At 43.5% G+C, this 17,392-nt stretch overlaps 1 protein-coding gene across 2 annotated transcripts in view; it reads right to left on the bottom strand.

Moving 5' to 3' along the window:
* LOC118777460 (astrotactin-2-like) overlaps positions 1–17,392 on the bottom strand; it is a 286,377-nt gene that overhangs the window by 227,700 nt on the left and 41,285 nt on the right. For both annotated transcript variants that reach the window (XM_036528373.1, XM_036528374.1), the window contains exon 2: positions 6,275–6,462. In XM_036528373.1, the coding sequence (XP_036384266.1) occupies positions 6,275–6,462 (188 nt within the window). The remainder of the gene's footprint in view (positions 1–6,274; positions 6,463–17,392) is intronic.

Raw genomic sequence — 17,392 nt, 5'->3', positions numbered from 1 at the left:
CAGCTGTATAAATGATCAATATGTACACCTGTGTCTGGATAAGAGTGTCTGCTAAATATCAATAATGTAATGTAATATAACGCAAGTCAAAAAAGAAGGGAAATTAATTTAACAGTAGGGAAGCTAAGTTTCCATTACTCAAAGAAAAAAACAGATGTAACCACAGTTTAAGTTACATAAAACAAAAAATATTTTTTTTATTTCACAAATACAAACTCCTGCCTTACAAAATCCCCATGAACACAGAAATTTTAGGTCTGAAACTGAATTAATCACACTCGGCGCAAGATGCAATCTGGTGCTCGAAATCACCATCTCCTCCAGATCGCAGGCAAACGCATAAGTCTTAATTATGACTTATTTGGTATTCAGCCCGACATACTACACACATTTGTAAAATTACAGGAACCGCAAGATGTGGAAACAATTAAACCCGAGACAAGTAAACGGAGCGGCCAGGAGTGCACTGAAGCCGTGTGACCGTGTCGGGAGTGGGTGGACATAACTCACCGGTAATTGAACGTGTTCATGCCCTGGGCAGCTTCATTATGCTCCTCCTGCCAGTCGGGATAAATGAATCACCCGCCCACGGATCTTTGGCTGTGGAGGGGTGTGTGTGTGTGTGTGTGTGTGTGTGAGCTTCAGAGTCTACACACACACACACACACACACACACACGTGTGTGTGTGTATGTACGCATGTGCGTGTGAGTAAGCATGTGTGTACACGTGAGTGCATGTGCATGAGTGTGTGTGCACGTGTATGTATGCAGGTGTGTGTGTGTGTGTCTGTTATGTAGGGCACAGGGGTCTGAGAGTGAGCCGCGTATAAATCAAAGATGACTTTTTAATTGCCATCGAACGATTTGGACCCATTGTAGCCACGTGCAGCTCTGACCCCAGGGTGGACACTAGCATTTTTCTCACGGACTGAAGTGAGATAAAATTCCAGCTGCTTCCTTATCGTTCTCTGGCATCATCAAGGTCATTGAAGAGCCAGTATAGCCCTTCCAAGGTCACGCTAAACAGACAGAGTCAGCAAGGAGAGTCTTTTCTCCTTTGTACATGATTGTGTTGTGTACACATACATGAGGTCTTGCCTGCTGTCACTTCCCGTCATTGAAACTCACAGGAAACGCCTCAGACGGTGTTACCTGACATTAACATGCAGAACCAGAACTTGAGTGGTGAGGTGTATTTGAGTTGCTTAATCGCAGAAGTGGCTGGCCACTCAAGCCACAGCCGCAAGGTTTATTTCCTTTTGGAGTTTTCTGGCCAGCAATGACACTCCCCCCACACTATCTCATCCCCACCCCCCCACCCCACTTTTTTTAATTGTCATAAGTTGTCATCTAGTAAACACTCAAGTCCCGTTGGTCACCCTCTAACAAAAACGCCAGATAGAATCGACTAATAACCAATTGAATATCTTCCATGCTCAGAGATTCATATAGCTGCCCTTTCATTGTTGGCTTGATGTTTATTGACTTAGGCCTTGAAAGGGCAAAATAAAGGTTAATATATTTGCACTGTCAGGACCCGGGCCCTGTAGCACTGAAAACATCCATGACAAGGGGTCATTTTCTCGAAACTGACGGACGTATCTGACTGATTGCATTCCCCGTTGTATCTGGAAGGTGTAAAAATGAGAATGCCACCCAAGAAATCAAATGGGGTTTGGTTTTAGTTCAAACTGCACAGCCTGACTATATGAGGTCTCCTGTGAGTAATTCGTACACTGTATAATGGTATGCTGTGAGTGCTTTGTTTTATCAGAGTGATTGCAAGAAAGACAAGATGGAGGATAGTGAGGATCACTTTTTTAAGGCCACGTTGTTATCTCACCTCCTGATAAAATGAAACACTGGGAATCAGCAGAGAGCTGGCTAATAGAATTGAAAACTTCCAGAGGAGCATGAACTATGCTATTAGCAGACACTATATGCAAACAGTGGTGGTTTCACACTGCATGGTAAAACATTTCCTTGAAGAGAAGAGCATTACACAGCATTGATGGTGGCAATGCTGACAATGGCAATGATGATGATGTTGACGATGATGATGATGATGATGTCTTGTCATCACTAGAAGTCCTGCTGCTGCTCCAACTTCAATAACTGCGCCAAATAAAGCCTAATTGATAAAGGTGATTCAAACCGAGTTCCACAAAATACGCCAAGCGGCATATCTGCCGCAAGCTGAGCGTAGGATCTTCCAGAGAGGAATTATGACATAAGGAAGGCTTGGAGCTGCCAGCTTTTATTGAGTCTTAGTCTTTAAAATAAACTGTCCTTTACATGAACCCAGGGATGTGTCATCTGGCGAACCTTTTCCCTCAACCATTATTACTGACAGTAAATCAGGCCCTCTTCCACGGAACTTTCAAACGGAATTACTGCGAGTGTTCCACGTTCCGTCTCTCATGCTCCCCAAGACTTTCAGCTCAGGCGGGGTTCAGCTCCACAGTCCTCTGAGCTGAGGAAAATTGCCTTGGCTCTCTCTGTTTCCGAGGCGGCTCTGTTTAACACGGGGTGCGGAGCAGCTCTCTCTGGGGCCTGATCAAACCGCCGCAGCGACGTCTTTGTTTGAGGCAAAGCGGTAAGGGATAGGTGTTAAAAATTCCACGTGCCCGCCGTCCCGGCTGGGCCACGGGGGGAGGGGGGGAGTGACGTGTCTGTCAGCGACAGCTTCATCACAACCGCTTCCTTTCAATTTAAAGTACGCATGATTGGCTGCGAGAAGATGCTGGAGCCATCCTCAGCTTTATCCTCTCTTTTTTAACATCCCCTCTGAGAGCCAATCACAGTTCCTGCCTACTGAAGCATTGCTCTTTTCAGAAGGTGGGTGCAGCTCTTGAAGCTGCTCACACAGTTGGGGCTCTAATTGTAGCCATAGATTGTTGCCATTTGAGGTATGGTGAATAATGGAACCACACCCGATTAAAGGTATAATCCATCACTCAACTGCTATTCTGGAATAGCAGAATAACTGAAGAATGCCGAATAACATTACAAAGGTGTTTACAAGATACTGTTACAGACAGATGTAATGACAAAGGCTTGACTCGGCCTCCATTGAGGTATGCATAAAGGACATGAAGTACCTCTAAGCAACAAAGAGAGATACACAAAGATATAATGCTGTGTGTGTGTGTGTGTGTGTGTATACATATTTAAAATGTACTTCAAGATGTGAATAAATCTGAGCCCTGGCTTTGCATTATGCTAACAAGATTAAAATCTATCATTCTCAAAACACTCTTAAGCAGAAAAAATGTTCAATGTGTACAGTTTTTTGCATCACACTTTCCCTCCTATTTAAACAGGGGTATGAATAAATACGGCAGGCAGTGTCTGTACATTGGTATAACCGTCAGCGTTGCTATTGCGTAACCTGAATCTGAGTCTGACTTTGAGAGAGAGAGACGGAGAGGGAGTCAGAACAAAAGGCCTGCAGTCTGATGCGAGTGTTTGATAGCTCATGGCTGAGGATGAGAGCTGAATCAACGGTGATTCCTAAAGCACTCCAGGCAACTTGCTGTAAAAAAAAAAAAAAAAAAAAAAAAAAAAAATCAAATAGGGGAAGCCGTGAGGTTGTAAATGAACCCGAGTGGCGGGAGAATGCTAATGCAGCCTCAGACAGCACCTGACTGGCATGGCTGAGCAGGACCGGGCGGAGATCTCGAACCATGGGTGTGGAGGCGGGGCATAAAGGACACATTACTGCCTTTACTGCCACTCTTGTCCAGAGCGACTTGCGTAGGTTACAATTTTTTACGTTACCTATTTCGATAGCTGGGCATTTACTGAGGCGATTCTGAGTTAAGTACCTTGCCCAAAGGTACAACAGCAGTGCCCCAGCAAGGAATCGAACCGGTAACCTTTCGGTTACAAGTCCTGCTCCTTACCCCTATGATACACTGCTGCCCCAGTGTAGCATAGCAGTAAATAACTCTCTTTCTCTTAGGTTAGAGAGAAGGCGAGACCCCACTAACTCCATCCATGTATTTGAAGATTTAACAAAGTCAAGACTCAGTTGGTTAGCTGTTTATAAACCTCTATCTAAAAAGATTCATGACTTGCAGTGTGTAAATGTCTGGCTCCAGCAGTATAACCCTGGCCCTTCCACAACCACGGAATATGGGAACGAGAAGGTCTTGGATACACAGATTTTCGAGTAAAAAAAGGACAATGTGGCGCATCCTTAAAACGCCAGCTCCTAAAGCACAGCCGAGCCTATTTCCCTGTCACCACACACAAAGCTGAAGGACTCTCAACGGGGTGGTCCAATCTGCCTCTTTCACCTCGTTCTTCTTCAACACATATCGATAGCACTGAAACCATGACAACAAGGGCTCGAAAAAAATTAGCATGTTTAAAGCTACTGTTTTGCACTTCCACAGTTTTGGATTTTGGATGACAAAATGACCAATGAAATCAGTGTTTATAACATACAGTAAATAAATACTGTATGAAGAATGAAGGCAGGCCTGTTAGAGCGTGCTCACTGCCGTTTTGTTAAAAACCACCCCCACTCTGCCATCTAATCAGCATCTAATTTGTGTATCAAATTGGAACTTGAGGTCAACAAGTGCTTTAAAATGAACAAGAGGAAAAGGGTGCAGCAGAGTGTACCAAGCAATCACAGAGTCAAGGGATCCGGCAGGGTTTCTAAATATTTGGACCAGATAGTCAACTCACTGTATTCCACACTGAAAATTCTGTCTCTGCCATTGTCAAAGCTACAAGTGTTTCTGATTGGCTGGCTTGTTATGAACATTCTAGAAGGGGCGTGGTCTAAAACAGAGCATCTGCAGTCAGCACAGGAACTCTGGCAGCACTGGAATATATCTTTACCAATAACCTCCAAGACAGACGACTGAATGAATACAGGAGCCGAATATCTTGTCATAATAGAACATCTGTGGCTCCAAGAGGGATGCCTGTATGTTCCAAACAACCACTCTTCCTGTTCTCTCATAGACCAGAGTGAAACATGCTGAAATGGAACAGAGGCGGTTGCTTCATCTCAGGTAGTGCATTCTCAAACCCAAGTCCACATGTCTTAATGATAAGGCCAAACAATCGGCATAGATCATCAGGTCAGAGCTGGAATGTGATGGGGGGGGGGGGGGGGGGGGGGGGCAGAGAGGGAGCGAGGACTCAGGAAATAGAGAAAGCCTTGTTGAATCTGTCACCGAGCTGACAGAATTACGCGTAACAATGCTTACTCAAGAAGCCAGGGAGTGCCTCAGGCCCTTCAGCCAGACAGATATACTGATCCTAAAGATTTTTTCCCTTACTCTTTCAATTTCCTCCCATTTCACAGTTGATAGGACCTCATAGATGTGCACATGCATGCTGTCAATCAAAAGTGCGTGCACAGAAAAGGGAAACCAAATTCAAAACACACCCCGAGGACAAAAATAAGCTTTGATGAGAATACTGACAGAAGGGAGCGATTTCATGTCTGTGGATCTGGACTGCCGTTTGGGCATTTGCTTTTTTTCCCCCATGCATTCATTTAGGAGAGGATCTGCACGTATAGTACATCTGGTAGCTACTAACACAATTAGGCCACAGAAAGTGATGTTTCTATGAATAGCAGCACTGAGTTCTTGACTGCAAATGTTTAAGTACAAAGTGCAAGCTGCGTACCTACAGCCAGCCAATTAGGACCCTTAATAGGAATAATGCCTGATGGCTTTTATGCCATGAATGTTTATGGTTCAGTCAATTTAGAGAAATGTATAAAACCCACAATGTTGCTTATAAGGAAAGATTTGTCTTCATGTACAGTAGAAAATGAAATGACATCTACAACAAAACAAACCAAACCCTGCACCTGATTTAAATTAATTTCAGAGATGTTTCTGGTATACATAAAATGCTGTTAGTGGAATAATGACAAAAAGTATTACTCACCTGCTTTGCAATGTAGTTATTTAAAGGATGAGCAGCCTTTAAAATATGTATAAATGTGGGACTGAGTCATCTTTTATCTGGCTTGAACACAATACTACACCGGACTGCTGAAGTTTCTGCAAAGCATAGAAGAAACACCCTGATCTGATAATACCAAAGTATTTGCAACACTGTTCACCGAGAGAAAACATAATCAGGAAAGAAAGGAAAAGAAAAATGATGCAGCAAATCCCCAAAATGAGACCATGGCATGGGTATAAGATTTCATCAGTATAGTTCGGAGGAAGACTGGGGGAGAGTGAGGGAGGGACATGGTGGGGGGGGGGCTTAAGATGGGCGGGGCTCCCTCACCATAACGGAGATGTGCAGCAGGTGCATGTGCTCGTGCAGGACGTGGACGGGCTCCCGGGGGGCTGGGGGCGTGGCCTGGTACACCTGCTCCGCCCCGCTGGCGGACACGTGGAAGTAGAGGGTCCCGTTCTCCAGCCACTGCTGCTTCCAGTGCACCTGGGAAATGTCCGCGCCCGTGCCAGACATCTCTGCAGGGGGGGGGGACAGGAGGAGAAGAGGCCGTTAGCACGGGAAACCCATACCTCACACACCACAGACGCAATCCAATCCCATCTAAATTGACCTGACCTGCTACTCGAGTGCCACTGCATCGATCTGCTGTGTGCCTTTGGTGTTACGCTTATGTGGCGTAATTCTTTTTGCCTACGTTCCTATGCACTCTTTGAGTTGCACTTTGCTTCTGCTGATTCTATCGATGTAATATATTTCTCTTGTCACTAATCAAAGTGACTGATCGCTGACTGTCCTCAGATGCACGATAGGTATTCAGACGGGATTGCTTGTCTTCCGAAAGTGTCTGTGGCCTTAGATCAACACGCTGCACTCACCCCATTTCAGAAGTAAACAGCATGCGGACATTTAGTTCTTCAGAAGATTCACATCTAGACTCGGCAAAAGCACAGAACACATTCCATGCATCTAATGCATAAAATTACATTACAAAGGTCTTCTACCTGTGTTATTACACAGGAATTATGTAAGAAGAGGTTCTGAAATTGCATTCAGGGTCAAGGCTTTTCTGGTATGTAATCATATCAAGCTTTCTATTCGGTAAGCACTGTCTAACAAGGTGCCTTTTCATAATGCTGGCATAGTGATTACTGTATATACGTACCGATGCAGGCAACCCAAAAGTAGTGTACTGTATGTTGGTTTATGTTTTGTGCTTTGTTCTCTTGTAACTTTTAACTGTAAAAATTAAAAGGCATGAGCCCTCACATTCCAACATATTAATCAACACATGTTCATCATTGGACTGCCTTACAGATGCACAATTCAGCAATGACCCACACAGAGTCATCTGTGCTCCATGATCCGTTTTGCTCATGTGAAATGCCATACTGTAGAAGGAGAAACTCCATTATTTATACCTTTTTGTACCCCTCCCTCCCACCCCCTCCAACTCTCTCTCCCTCTCTCTTCCTTAATGCCCCTCTAAATTCAAAGAGGAGGAAAACGTTTCCTCACAAAGTTATCGGACGCTGGTGGTGGCGTTGTTCAGGCTGTCTGAGGTGACAGCAAGGTTAGCGGGTAGCAGATTTTGCCCCTTCGCATTAGCATTCCTCTGAAGCGCCTCAGCTCCTGCCAAGCCGAGAAAGTACAAACAGCGCAAAAGGGGGGAGTAATATCTATAAAGATGTGCTGGAAAGAAAAGAGAGAGAGGGGGAAAAAAAGAGTCTTAAGTCTTGAAAGTCTTTGTTTCGGGAGTTGAGGCAATTGAATCGCTAGTAAACTCACAAAGCCTTGAGACCGGTGGGAATTTAAATTAATAAGGAGAGCACAGGGCCGTTCTCAGTCCCAACTCTGCAGCACAGCTCTGGAATTACAGCCCAACCGATGCGCATCAAGTCTGGCTGGAAGAAAAGCTCCTGCATTATAAAGCAATCGCTGCACACGTAATTGCACAGCTACACGCCATTTAGAGTTGAATGCAGAAACGAAAAAAATATCTCTGTCGGAGGGCATTTTAGCTCAGTTAACCTGTATGTGACTATAGTAATTATGCGCATCACTTTCATGGCAATGCAGCAGAATAGCCAAGGCTCATCTTAACAAAATGAAATTAAGCTGCAAAGGTGTAATTCCACTGTTGATTGATTGATTTGCTTCAACATCATCATCGTCAACGTTCTTTAAAAGCCATCGCTCCAACAACTTAAGTCGCTACAAATCAACAGGCCTTTATTGTATCCTGCAGAGCAATGCCGTGGCACGTGCTAAGCGCTTCAGCATAAATAAGGTTCCGTCTGGAGAGACAAAAAAAAAAAACAACACATACACTGAGGCCCCTGAGATTTTCAGGTTCAGAGAGCACATCCATAAATCGTCGGGATGCAATATGGGCCGGAGTGTGTCCCTGCCAGCCGATCGACAGAACAAGGCATTGTGGGCGGCCCCTGGGAGCCAGCCGCTGCGGTCTGTCTGAAAGTGTGACAGGGCCACTACATGGCAAGTCGGGGGCGAGTCTCAGCTGAACCCGAGACGTACTGGAGGGACTGCTTTTGATGCCGCATCTGTGGGGAAACAGATTTCTTTGAGGTGTGCTGGAGCAGCAGGGGTGTAGTCAGTAAGGAACTGACAGCGTAACCAGGAAGTTGCAGGCTCCAGTCCCTGACTGGATGCTGCTGCTGTCCCGATTCATTCAGTAAGTGTTCAGCTTTTGTAAACTGAATATATGTAAGCTTTGTGGATCTCCTTGGAACAGGGAGTCCAGCTTAGCAAATCAATAGGAAAATGTCTGATTGTTTTTTCCAATGTTCCATTTACAGCCAAAACATACAATTGTTTTTAAAGGATCCTCAGGTCACGTTGTGCTATATTTTGAAAACTGCAATATAAATTTTCACAACCGATTTAAATACCAAAAGCATTTACCTCTGAACATTCACACTAATTATTTCAGCGTCATTAAGAGGATTAGGCTAATGTGTAATTGCTTTTACAAGTGAATTCCACTCACGCAGTTAACTGACGGAGCTGATGGTTCTGGGTTAATCACATGCTAATACAAGGCAATCTTGTTCACACTGTAAAATTAACATCCTGGCTTAGCTAGCACCCTGATTGGTCGAGGATCTTCTGTAAGCCTCATAAATATAGACAGGCAAACAACTGCCTGCTCTGGCTGAGTGATGAATCATGAGATCAGGGCCGGCTCAAGCCTTTATGGGGCCCGAAGCAGAATTTGATTTGGGGGGCCCCTCACCGCCTCGGCGCGCCAATACTATTGACTATTGTCAATGCTTGATCATTCGCACAGACTGTAGGGCTGTAGCGAGGGCAAAATTTTAACTGAGGTCCAGAAGCATAAGTAGAGTGGGTTTATTTTACAGGTGTACATTTCTACGTTTTTTTTTTTTTTTTTTTTTACTTTTTTCCCCAGGAAAAGTTGTAATTCTAATAGGCTACTGTGTACCAAAAATGTAGGCTAAACAAGCATCCCTTCTTTCTTACCACCAACTCACTTTTAAGGCATTTTGAACCATTCCTGTAAAATCAGTAGCTTAGTTCATTCTTGTGAGCAAAGATGTTTCTGTCATGGACATGAAGGTTAAAAAAGACAGCGCCCCGAGGTGACCGACGTTAGCTAGCCCATCTTAGCTAGCTAACCCTGAGTACTGTAAGTTGATATAGCAACATATAGTAACCCTGTTGGACCACATTGCATAGGTAACGTTAATCTTCAAAGCTGTCGAATTATGAGGCTAGCCAGTGCTGTAAGATGAAATCACATTGACAAGAAGCAGAGTACCAGCCAGTGCTGTGCTTGTGATTACTGATGGGGTTGTTTGGTAGTTTGGTTAACGTTACAAGCTAGCTAGCCGTTTCAGAGACGTGTGACAGACGTGTTACGCGCTGCCTGCTACCACTCTCTCTCCCACCCTTTCCTCAGCAAACTCAGTTTTTCTAAAACTTTTAGTCAGTCAAACTTTTAACTTCCTGAATTAATTTTTGTCCATTAGTAAACCATACAATGCAGTATTATATTTAGCGTTTGATAACAGTGAGCGTTAGCTAGCAAGCCGAGCTAACTTGCTAGCTAACATCAGGTTACATTAGCTAACGCTAGCTCATTAGCTCGATAACATTTAGCTGATACAAAATCATACAATGTCATTCGGAAGCGCTGCTGTCCCACAGGTAGTGAACGGACCGTTTCAACGGATATGTGAACATGGTAAATATGTAACGTTAATATTTACCTAGCGTGACGATATTTTGGACATTAGTTAGTAGACACTAAAATGTTACTCACTGCTGGTAGGCTCTCGTTGCTCTTATCCCTCCGACTATCAGGTGTAACAGAAACACGGTCGCTTATCACTGAGGAATAAGCTCTAATTGGCTGAAATAAGTCTTATTTGGCGGATTGATACGACCATAGGGCCTACAGAGAGTTCACTCAGATTTGTTGACTGTTCTGCCGAGGCTATGCTCCAACATTAGCCTAATAGATGCGTCGGCAGGGGGATTTATAACGATGTCAAAACACTTTCGTTCACATAATAAAATCATGTTCATTCACACACACATATAATGCAATACGTGAGCCTGAGAGGGAAGAAATGACCGAGGGGGGTGCGCTGCATCAAAATGCAGTTACCGTCCGTTACAGTGCGCATGCGCATGAACGTGAGACCAGCATTGACAGAGGCAGCGGGAATTGATTAAACCAATAGTATAAGCGAGCCAGCCCGTTAACATAATATTGCGTTTTTTATGATTACCATTGACATAATATATCACAAAAATAAATAAATAAATATTTCAAGCTCTCTTGTGGGACATTTCAAGCGCTCTTGGGGGTCCTCTGGTGTCCACGGGGGCCCTAAGCAGGCGCTTATTTCGCTTATGCGTCGGATTGGCTCTGCCATGATATTCTTAATTCAGTTGGTGAGAAGGTAGATATTAATAATCACATGTAATGTAGGCCTATTTTGGCCATAACACCGTGAGCAATACTCAAAATTTCAGACTATAAAGATGGAATTGCAGTTATTAATACATCATTTCAGGATATTTCATTTATTTAGAAGCTTTTGAACAAAGCTCGGACTCTCAGGGCATCTCTGTGACAAGCTTTGAGGAGCAGAGTTGCACACAGCAACACCTGCCTTTGAATCAAGACTGAAAGCCAAGTTGAGGAAGGCCAAATTGGGCCTCCCAGAGGAGGAAATGTCAGAGTAAAAAAGACAACATACAGCAAGACAAGACATCATCTGATGACTATTTTACTTTGGCCATTTGAAATATTATTTAGTTTTTTGTGTTATGTATTGTCTTTGTACCAAGTATAAATCCAGATTTTAGAGTTTATAGTGATTATATCAGTATAATGATGACAACAGAAAAATTACTTAATTTTATGCTCTCATATTCACTACATCAGACCAACGTATTGTTCTCATTGTAACTGAAGCTATTCTGTATAAGCTTTTTGTTTTAATCTTGATTTTTTATTGAGACACAGTCTATGATTTTTGCCCGATTTTACCATTTTTCCATCTCAAAAAATATTTCGATCTTCTCGCTTAAAATATTACAAGTTCTCAGTATATAAAAACCCTAGAGGAAACACTTCTGGTTCCCCACAATGCATTCGAAGGTACCTCTTTCCTGTTTTGTAATGCTGATTCAAATGCTGCTTGCTACAGTTGAGTAAGCAATTTGGAGAAATCCCAAATTGGTGTAAGGGGGGGTAAGCAGAACCCCCATCTCATTTTTGGCTCATATTACTATTCCATGTGTCCATGGGAAGAACTCTTTTCAACAGCCAGTGTCAGCAAAAGTCTTATTGCTAGAGTGATAGGTGTCTGCTGGGTGTCTTCCATCTTCCCTTTAACAGCGATTTGCCCTTGTGTCATACTGAATGCCGAACCCACACTCCATCACACCCAAGGTGCTATAAATGATTATGCAGGGCCCAGTGGTTAATGCTTCTGACCAGGTTTGCAGGATTGAATCCTGTGTGTGTGTGTGCCAATCAAAACACAGGAGTGAAACTGTAACTGTCTAAGACACTCCCACCAAACACATAATGAGCAAGTTATCTATCAAAGTTGGAAACACATCAAGCCTGTTCGTAAAACCATTCGGAAGATGAGCATAACTGCTCTCTATGATCATAGAACAGTTTGCGTTCAAGAATTTATAAATATAATGCAGACATTGAGGGGGAGGGGCTTAGTATGAAATAGAGGGTGATGCCATAGTTCAGAGATTTTCCTTGATAGGAAATGCAAAGAAAAGGCTCAAGAGGCAGACACACTTGTATGACCAGAGGTACTTTGGATGCGATACACATATTTCCGAACAAGGCCACGGCTTCACTTAAGCGGTTTTTAGCAGAATCTTGTTTTTTATTATTTATTATTATTATTATTCATAAATGTTGTACTGGCTTTGCCATTGGATTGAGCAGTGAGCACAACCTTCGTTTCTGACTGCACGAGGTACCGGGCAGCGTGTTAACGTCGCTCTGGTGCGTGCTGCAAGGTTCCCGCCGATTTGCTATGGAAACCGCAAGCACGACTGCCATGGAAACTCGGTGTTTACTGTAATTCCGTCCAATGTCAAAGCAATTTAGCCCAGCTCTAAAACAGCAGGCCCAATCACAGAGGCCCCCAACTCTCGCTGCATCTTATGCTCTTTTTTTTTCCTCCTCTTTTCATATTCTCCTAAGCCACGCTTTCTCCTCTGTCCTCATACGCACTGTAGTCTGAATGTGTGATTGGTATTTGGAATACCCGAATCACACTGTTTCTGTAATCAATGCTCTTCCTTTAATGGTACTGTGGCAGCAGTCGTATGGGAGGTGCAGGATTAGCAGTCTTAGTGTAACGCACGTGGGTCATCCTGGGGGCTTCAATCTTCTGCGGCCGCTGTATGCACACAGTACCAAGAGATGCGATTAGCTCACAGAGCTAAATGCCAAGGTTCCCAGCTAAGGGAGCTGACTGCCCTGTCATTTTGGCTTTAAGGGAGAGGGGGAGGCATCACCCCTGTAGCAGAGGCACATGCTATCTCCTGCAATTCTGCTCCACTGCACAAGGACGATTCCAGTTGATTCATGTCGTAAATGCTTAATAAAGCATTTATAGTAGCATTATACATGTTTATATATATGTTTATTCCAGCATTAATAAATGTTGTTAAATGCAACATCAAGTTAGAAGGCCACAGTTGCCAGGTTGAAATGATTTCATGCAAGATACAAGATGTCCTGTTGCTAGGTTGTTTATAAGCAGAGCATAGTAACCATTTGAACTGTGCAACCCCTCCTCCTCGACACATTTACATTTTAAACAACAGCACTTTTCATGATGTACATCCAGTTATTAAGGCTTTATAAAACATTAATAACCCTAAACTATTTGAATCATCACAGTGAAGCTACTAGATTTGTAAAGAAACATTAAGACTTCAGCCTGGAGGCTTCTCTATTCTATCAGTACTTGTGTATGAAATGGACTGTTGAACTGCCTTTATATCTGAAGGGGACATGGTATGAATGGGAATATCTGAAAGTCAAACGGTATATCCCAGGCGTGGCATTCATCTCCCTGGCACGCAGACAGGATAGGATGTGGCACACACATGCAAACACATGCCCACCCATACGTGCATACATGCACACAAACGCCCGCATGCATGCATGCATTCACATACACATAAAAACATGTACACATTTTACATTAACACGTACACATGTGCGCAGGCAAGCATGAATACAGACAAACATGCATTCCTTTTTGCTTGCACATTTACTACAGTTACTATTTACTGTATATAATACAGCTACCTATTTACTATATGAAACACACTATTTATGGCTGCACAGACATTTACACATATACAGTACTAACTGCACACCTACAGTATGTATGCATGTGAACACGTGTGCACACATGCATACACACAACTACACACACACACACACACCCACACACACACACGTGTGCACGCGCGCACACACACACACACACGTACACAGAGACACACACGTGTGCACGCACGTGCTCGCTCACACACACACACACACACACACACACACGTACAAGTGCACACACACAGAAATAGGTATCAGCAGGCGCTGCCATTTCTCCCTGAGGTCATTCTCATCAGTTTCAAGGTGATCAGTGCTACGCAGAGCCAGTCAGCTGGGGACAGCGGCCCTGGTGACAGTTCCACACCTCGGTAACGGGACCGTGTCATCATCGCTTACTCTGACGAGAGCTGGCAGCCGAAAAGCACCTCGCCGCGTGTCATTATACATGCAGAGCGGCACGGCCGGCCGCGAATCGCTACCGCACACGCCCCCGTCACAACAGCGTGGACAGCTGCGATCTTAATAATTCATCGCCTGGATTTATGATGGACTTTCTTTCACTCTCAAAGCAAATTAAATACATCAGTCTGGCCACTGTGGCTAGGCAGGGAGAGTGGCCCCTCATCTCCCATGCAGATAACTCAGTGTCACCGGCGATCACTCCACCTGTGGCAGCAAGCAATGAGACTCTATTCCCACAACCAGACACTGGCCTTTGTTTAAGCTCACTGTAGACAGCACAGTAAAGCAATGCAATTCGAATGAAATTCATACATAGGCATCAATTTCACCATTTAGATTTGTCTTCGAAAACAAATTTTAAGCATTTAATCATAAGTCTTTAGATCAAAATGTCTGAATGCATGTTTCCCATTATCTTAATCAGGTATGTCTAAACTTTTGACTGGTACTGTAATTTAAGAGTAGTACTTGCCACTGACCCTAAAAATGGATCAAATGATGCATGCTCCTGACACTTCTCTGATGTTGTTTCTATGTGCCAGAGTGATTGACTATGGTATGAAATGTTGGTCATTTTTCTCTTGATAGTCTGTGACCCTTTATTGCGCTATAATGTTTAACAACCCATACAGTAAACATCTGACTACTGCCAGCCAACCTGTGCAATAGAAGAGTGTGTACATACAGTCTGCTTCACCCACATTGAAGCATTTACATCTTTTTTTTTAAAAAAAATCAGAGCAGACAGATTACCAGCCAGATAATTTCTGTCTAAGACAATAATAATTAGTGTGTGGAAAAAATTCTCTATTTATGCAACGCTTAACAATGTAGCTCATTGTATGAGTAGACCAGAGTAACCGCACGGTAATTAACGATTCAGAAATAGGTTCAGCTGTTTTAATGAAGTTTGGATTTCATTTCATTTCCTACTTGGCAAATGAGCTATTTAAAACATCAGGCAAAACAGATATCGTCATAATGAGAAAGCACAAAAACTATTACTCACGAGAGAGACCGCGAGGGTGGAATACGACAGTGGAAATTGACTTAGCCATTCAACTCCATCACTCTTCCCCTCTCTCCTTCTGACAGAAGTGCTGTGCAATCTGCCTGTTATTGTGCAGCTGACTAATCAATAGGGCCACGACCCTATTCCCCTACTGGATATAATATCCAGGAAGATGGTAAAAAATCCACACCCTGTTTTCAAAAGGTTATTTCTTCCCGGTCTCTCCAGTGGACAATTTGCAGGACCCCTGCTTAGCATACCAAAACGGTTTCCACAGCAAAACCACATAGGCAGCTGGCAGGCAGCAGGACTGAAGGAGGTCAGTAAGTTTTAAAGTTGAAGAGAGAGAGAGAGAGAGAGAGAGAGAGAGAGAGAGAGAGAGAGAGAGAGAGAAAGAAAAAGGTGACTGCAGGAAGAAAAACAGGAGAGAGTAAAGTTCAGACCTGAAGTCAAGCTCAGAAAAACAAATGAAAAAGAGGAAACTGAAGGATACATGCATTGAGGTCAGTCAGTCTTCCACTAACTGTCCACTGTCCAGCCAAGCTAAATTAAGCTTAACGTCATCACACCAAACCCACAACAAGGAGTCAACACAAGGGAGGGGCCTCATCACAAGGGAGGGGCCTCACCACGAGGGAGGGGCCTCATCACAAGGGAGGGGCCTCACCATGAGGGAGGGGCCTCACCTCAAGGGAGGGGCCTCACCACGAGGGAGGGGCTTCACCTTGAGGGTGGGATTTCAGCATGGCCTTAGAAATGGGACAATGATCCTAATCACATTATAATTTTAGGGGCACACTGAAGTCAACATCAAGCTTCACAAGTCATTAGGGGACTGCAGATGAAAATCAGCCTTAGGCTAACTCTGGTACAATGCATCAAATGGTAACATTTATGTTTAATATTATACATGGTCTCTTATAAATAAAATAAATGAAATAAATTATAACATAATTCACACAGAACACAATACTGCAGTTTCTGGTCTATGACCAGTTAGAGTTCATTCTAAATGAGTCTGCAAAATGCAAACTGCTAATCTTTACATTCCAGTTCTGACAGAAGAATTCAAAACCACCAAGCCGTGAGTTCATTTTCTAAGTTGCACTCCTTGAATAAATCCAAACAATCCATCAAACTTTGAGGTCTGTTCAATTTTACCTCCAACCAAACTGACAAAATATCTGCTACTGTAAAGAGATAACAACTCTACATCAAAGCTGGTGAATGAATTTATGTATCAACCAATGGCTGTGATAGTGTGTCTCATTAAAAAGTCCCACTGATTATAAATTAAACATGATATGACATATCATGAAAGCTGGCACAAGTATGGAATGCTGAGACAAACAGGATATTCCTTGGTGTGATGTACTCCTGTTAAATCATCCACGAGGCATCCTTAACACCACCCCTGTGTCTTATTCTGTATGCAAGTGCAATTCAGAGACATATAGACCATTAAAAATGCATGCAATTAAAAATGGATTTGAAATATAAGTACAGCACATATTTTCTGTTCTTATGACCATGCTTTCATTAGGCTATTCTGCTCCAGGCTGGTTATACGATGGGCCGTAGTGATTTCCCTTAGTTTTCTAGGCTGTCTATTTTCAAGTTATCTTAAGTTAACTTGTGGTAGTGCCTGAATGGTGTTGTGTTCACACTCACTGGTTTAGGAGTGTTGTCAGCGTGCTCTGACACTGTGGTTCATTTAACTTGTATGAATACACTTGTGTTCTCGTGTGCTGGAATGTAATGTAATGTAATGTAATGCAATGCAATGCAATGTAATGCTGTAATGGTGGGATCTCCACAATATCGGCAGACCAGGCAGACCAATGATAATCCTCTATTTCTCCACAGCGAATCACAGCAAGGCCACACCAGTAAGAAAGCTGACACTTGCTGTAAGTGGACATGCATCACACATCTACTGTACCAGTTAGCGTCTCACAGAGAGAGCACTCCTCCCGGAGCAGGTGGGGTCACAGCGACACCTTGGAACAGTGGAGCAGAGGGGTACACCCCACCGAAAACAGCCTCCGTCCGCACCACACTACCACGCTGCCTGCGCGGCGAAAATCTGCCACAT

Source organism: Megalops cyprinoides, chromosome 5 (assembly GCF_013368585.1).
Source record: "Megalops cyprinoides isolate fMegCyp1 chromosome 5, fMegCyp1.pri, whole genome shotgun sequence".
Lineage (NCBI taxonomy): Eukaryota > Metazoa > Chordata > Actinopteri > Elopiformes > Megalopidae > Megalops > Megalops cyprinoides.
Note: the sequence above shows the minus strand (reverse complement) of the source record. Positions and strands in the feature narration are given on the sequence as shown.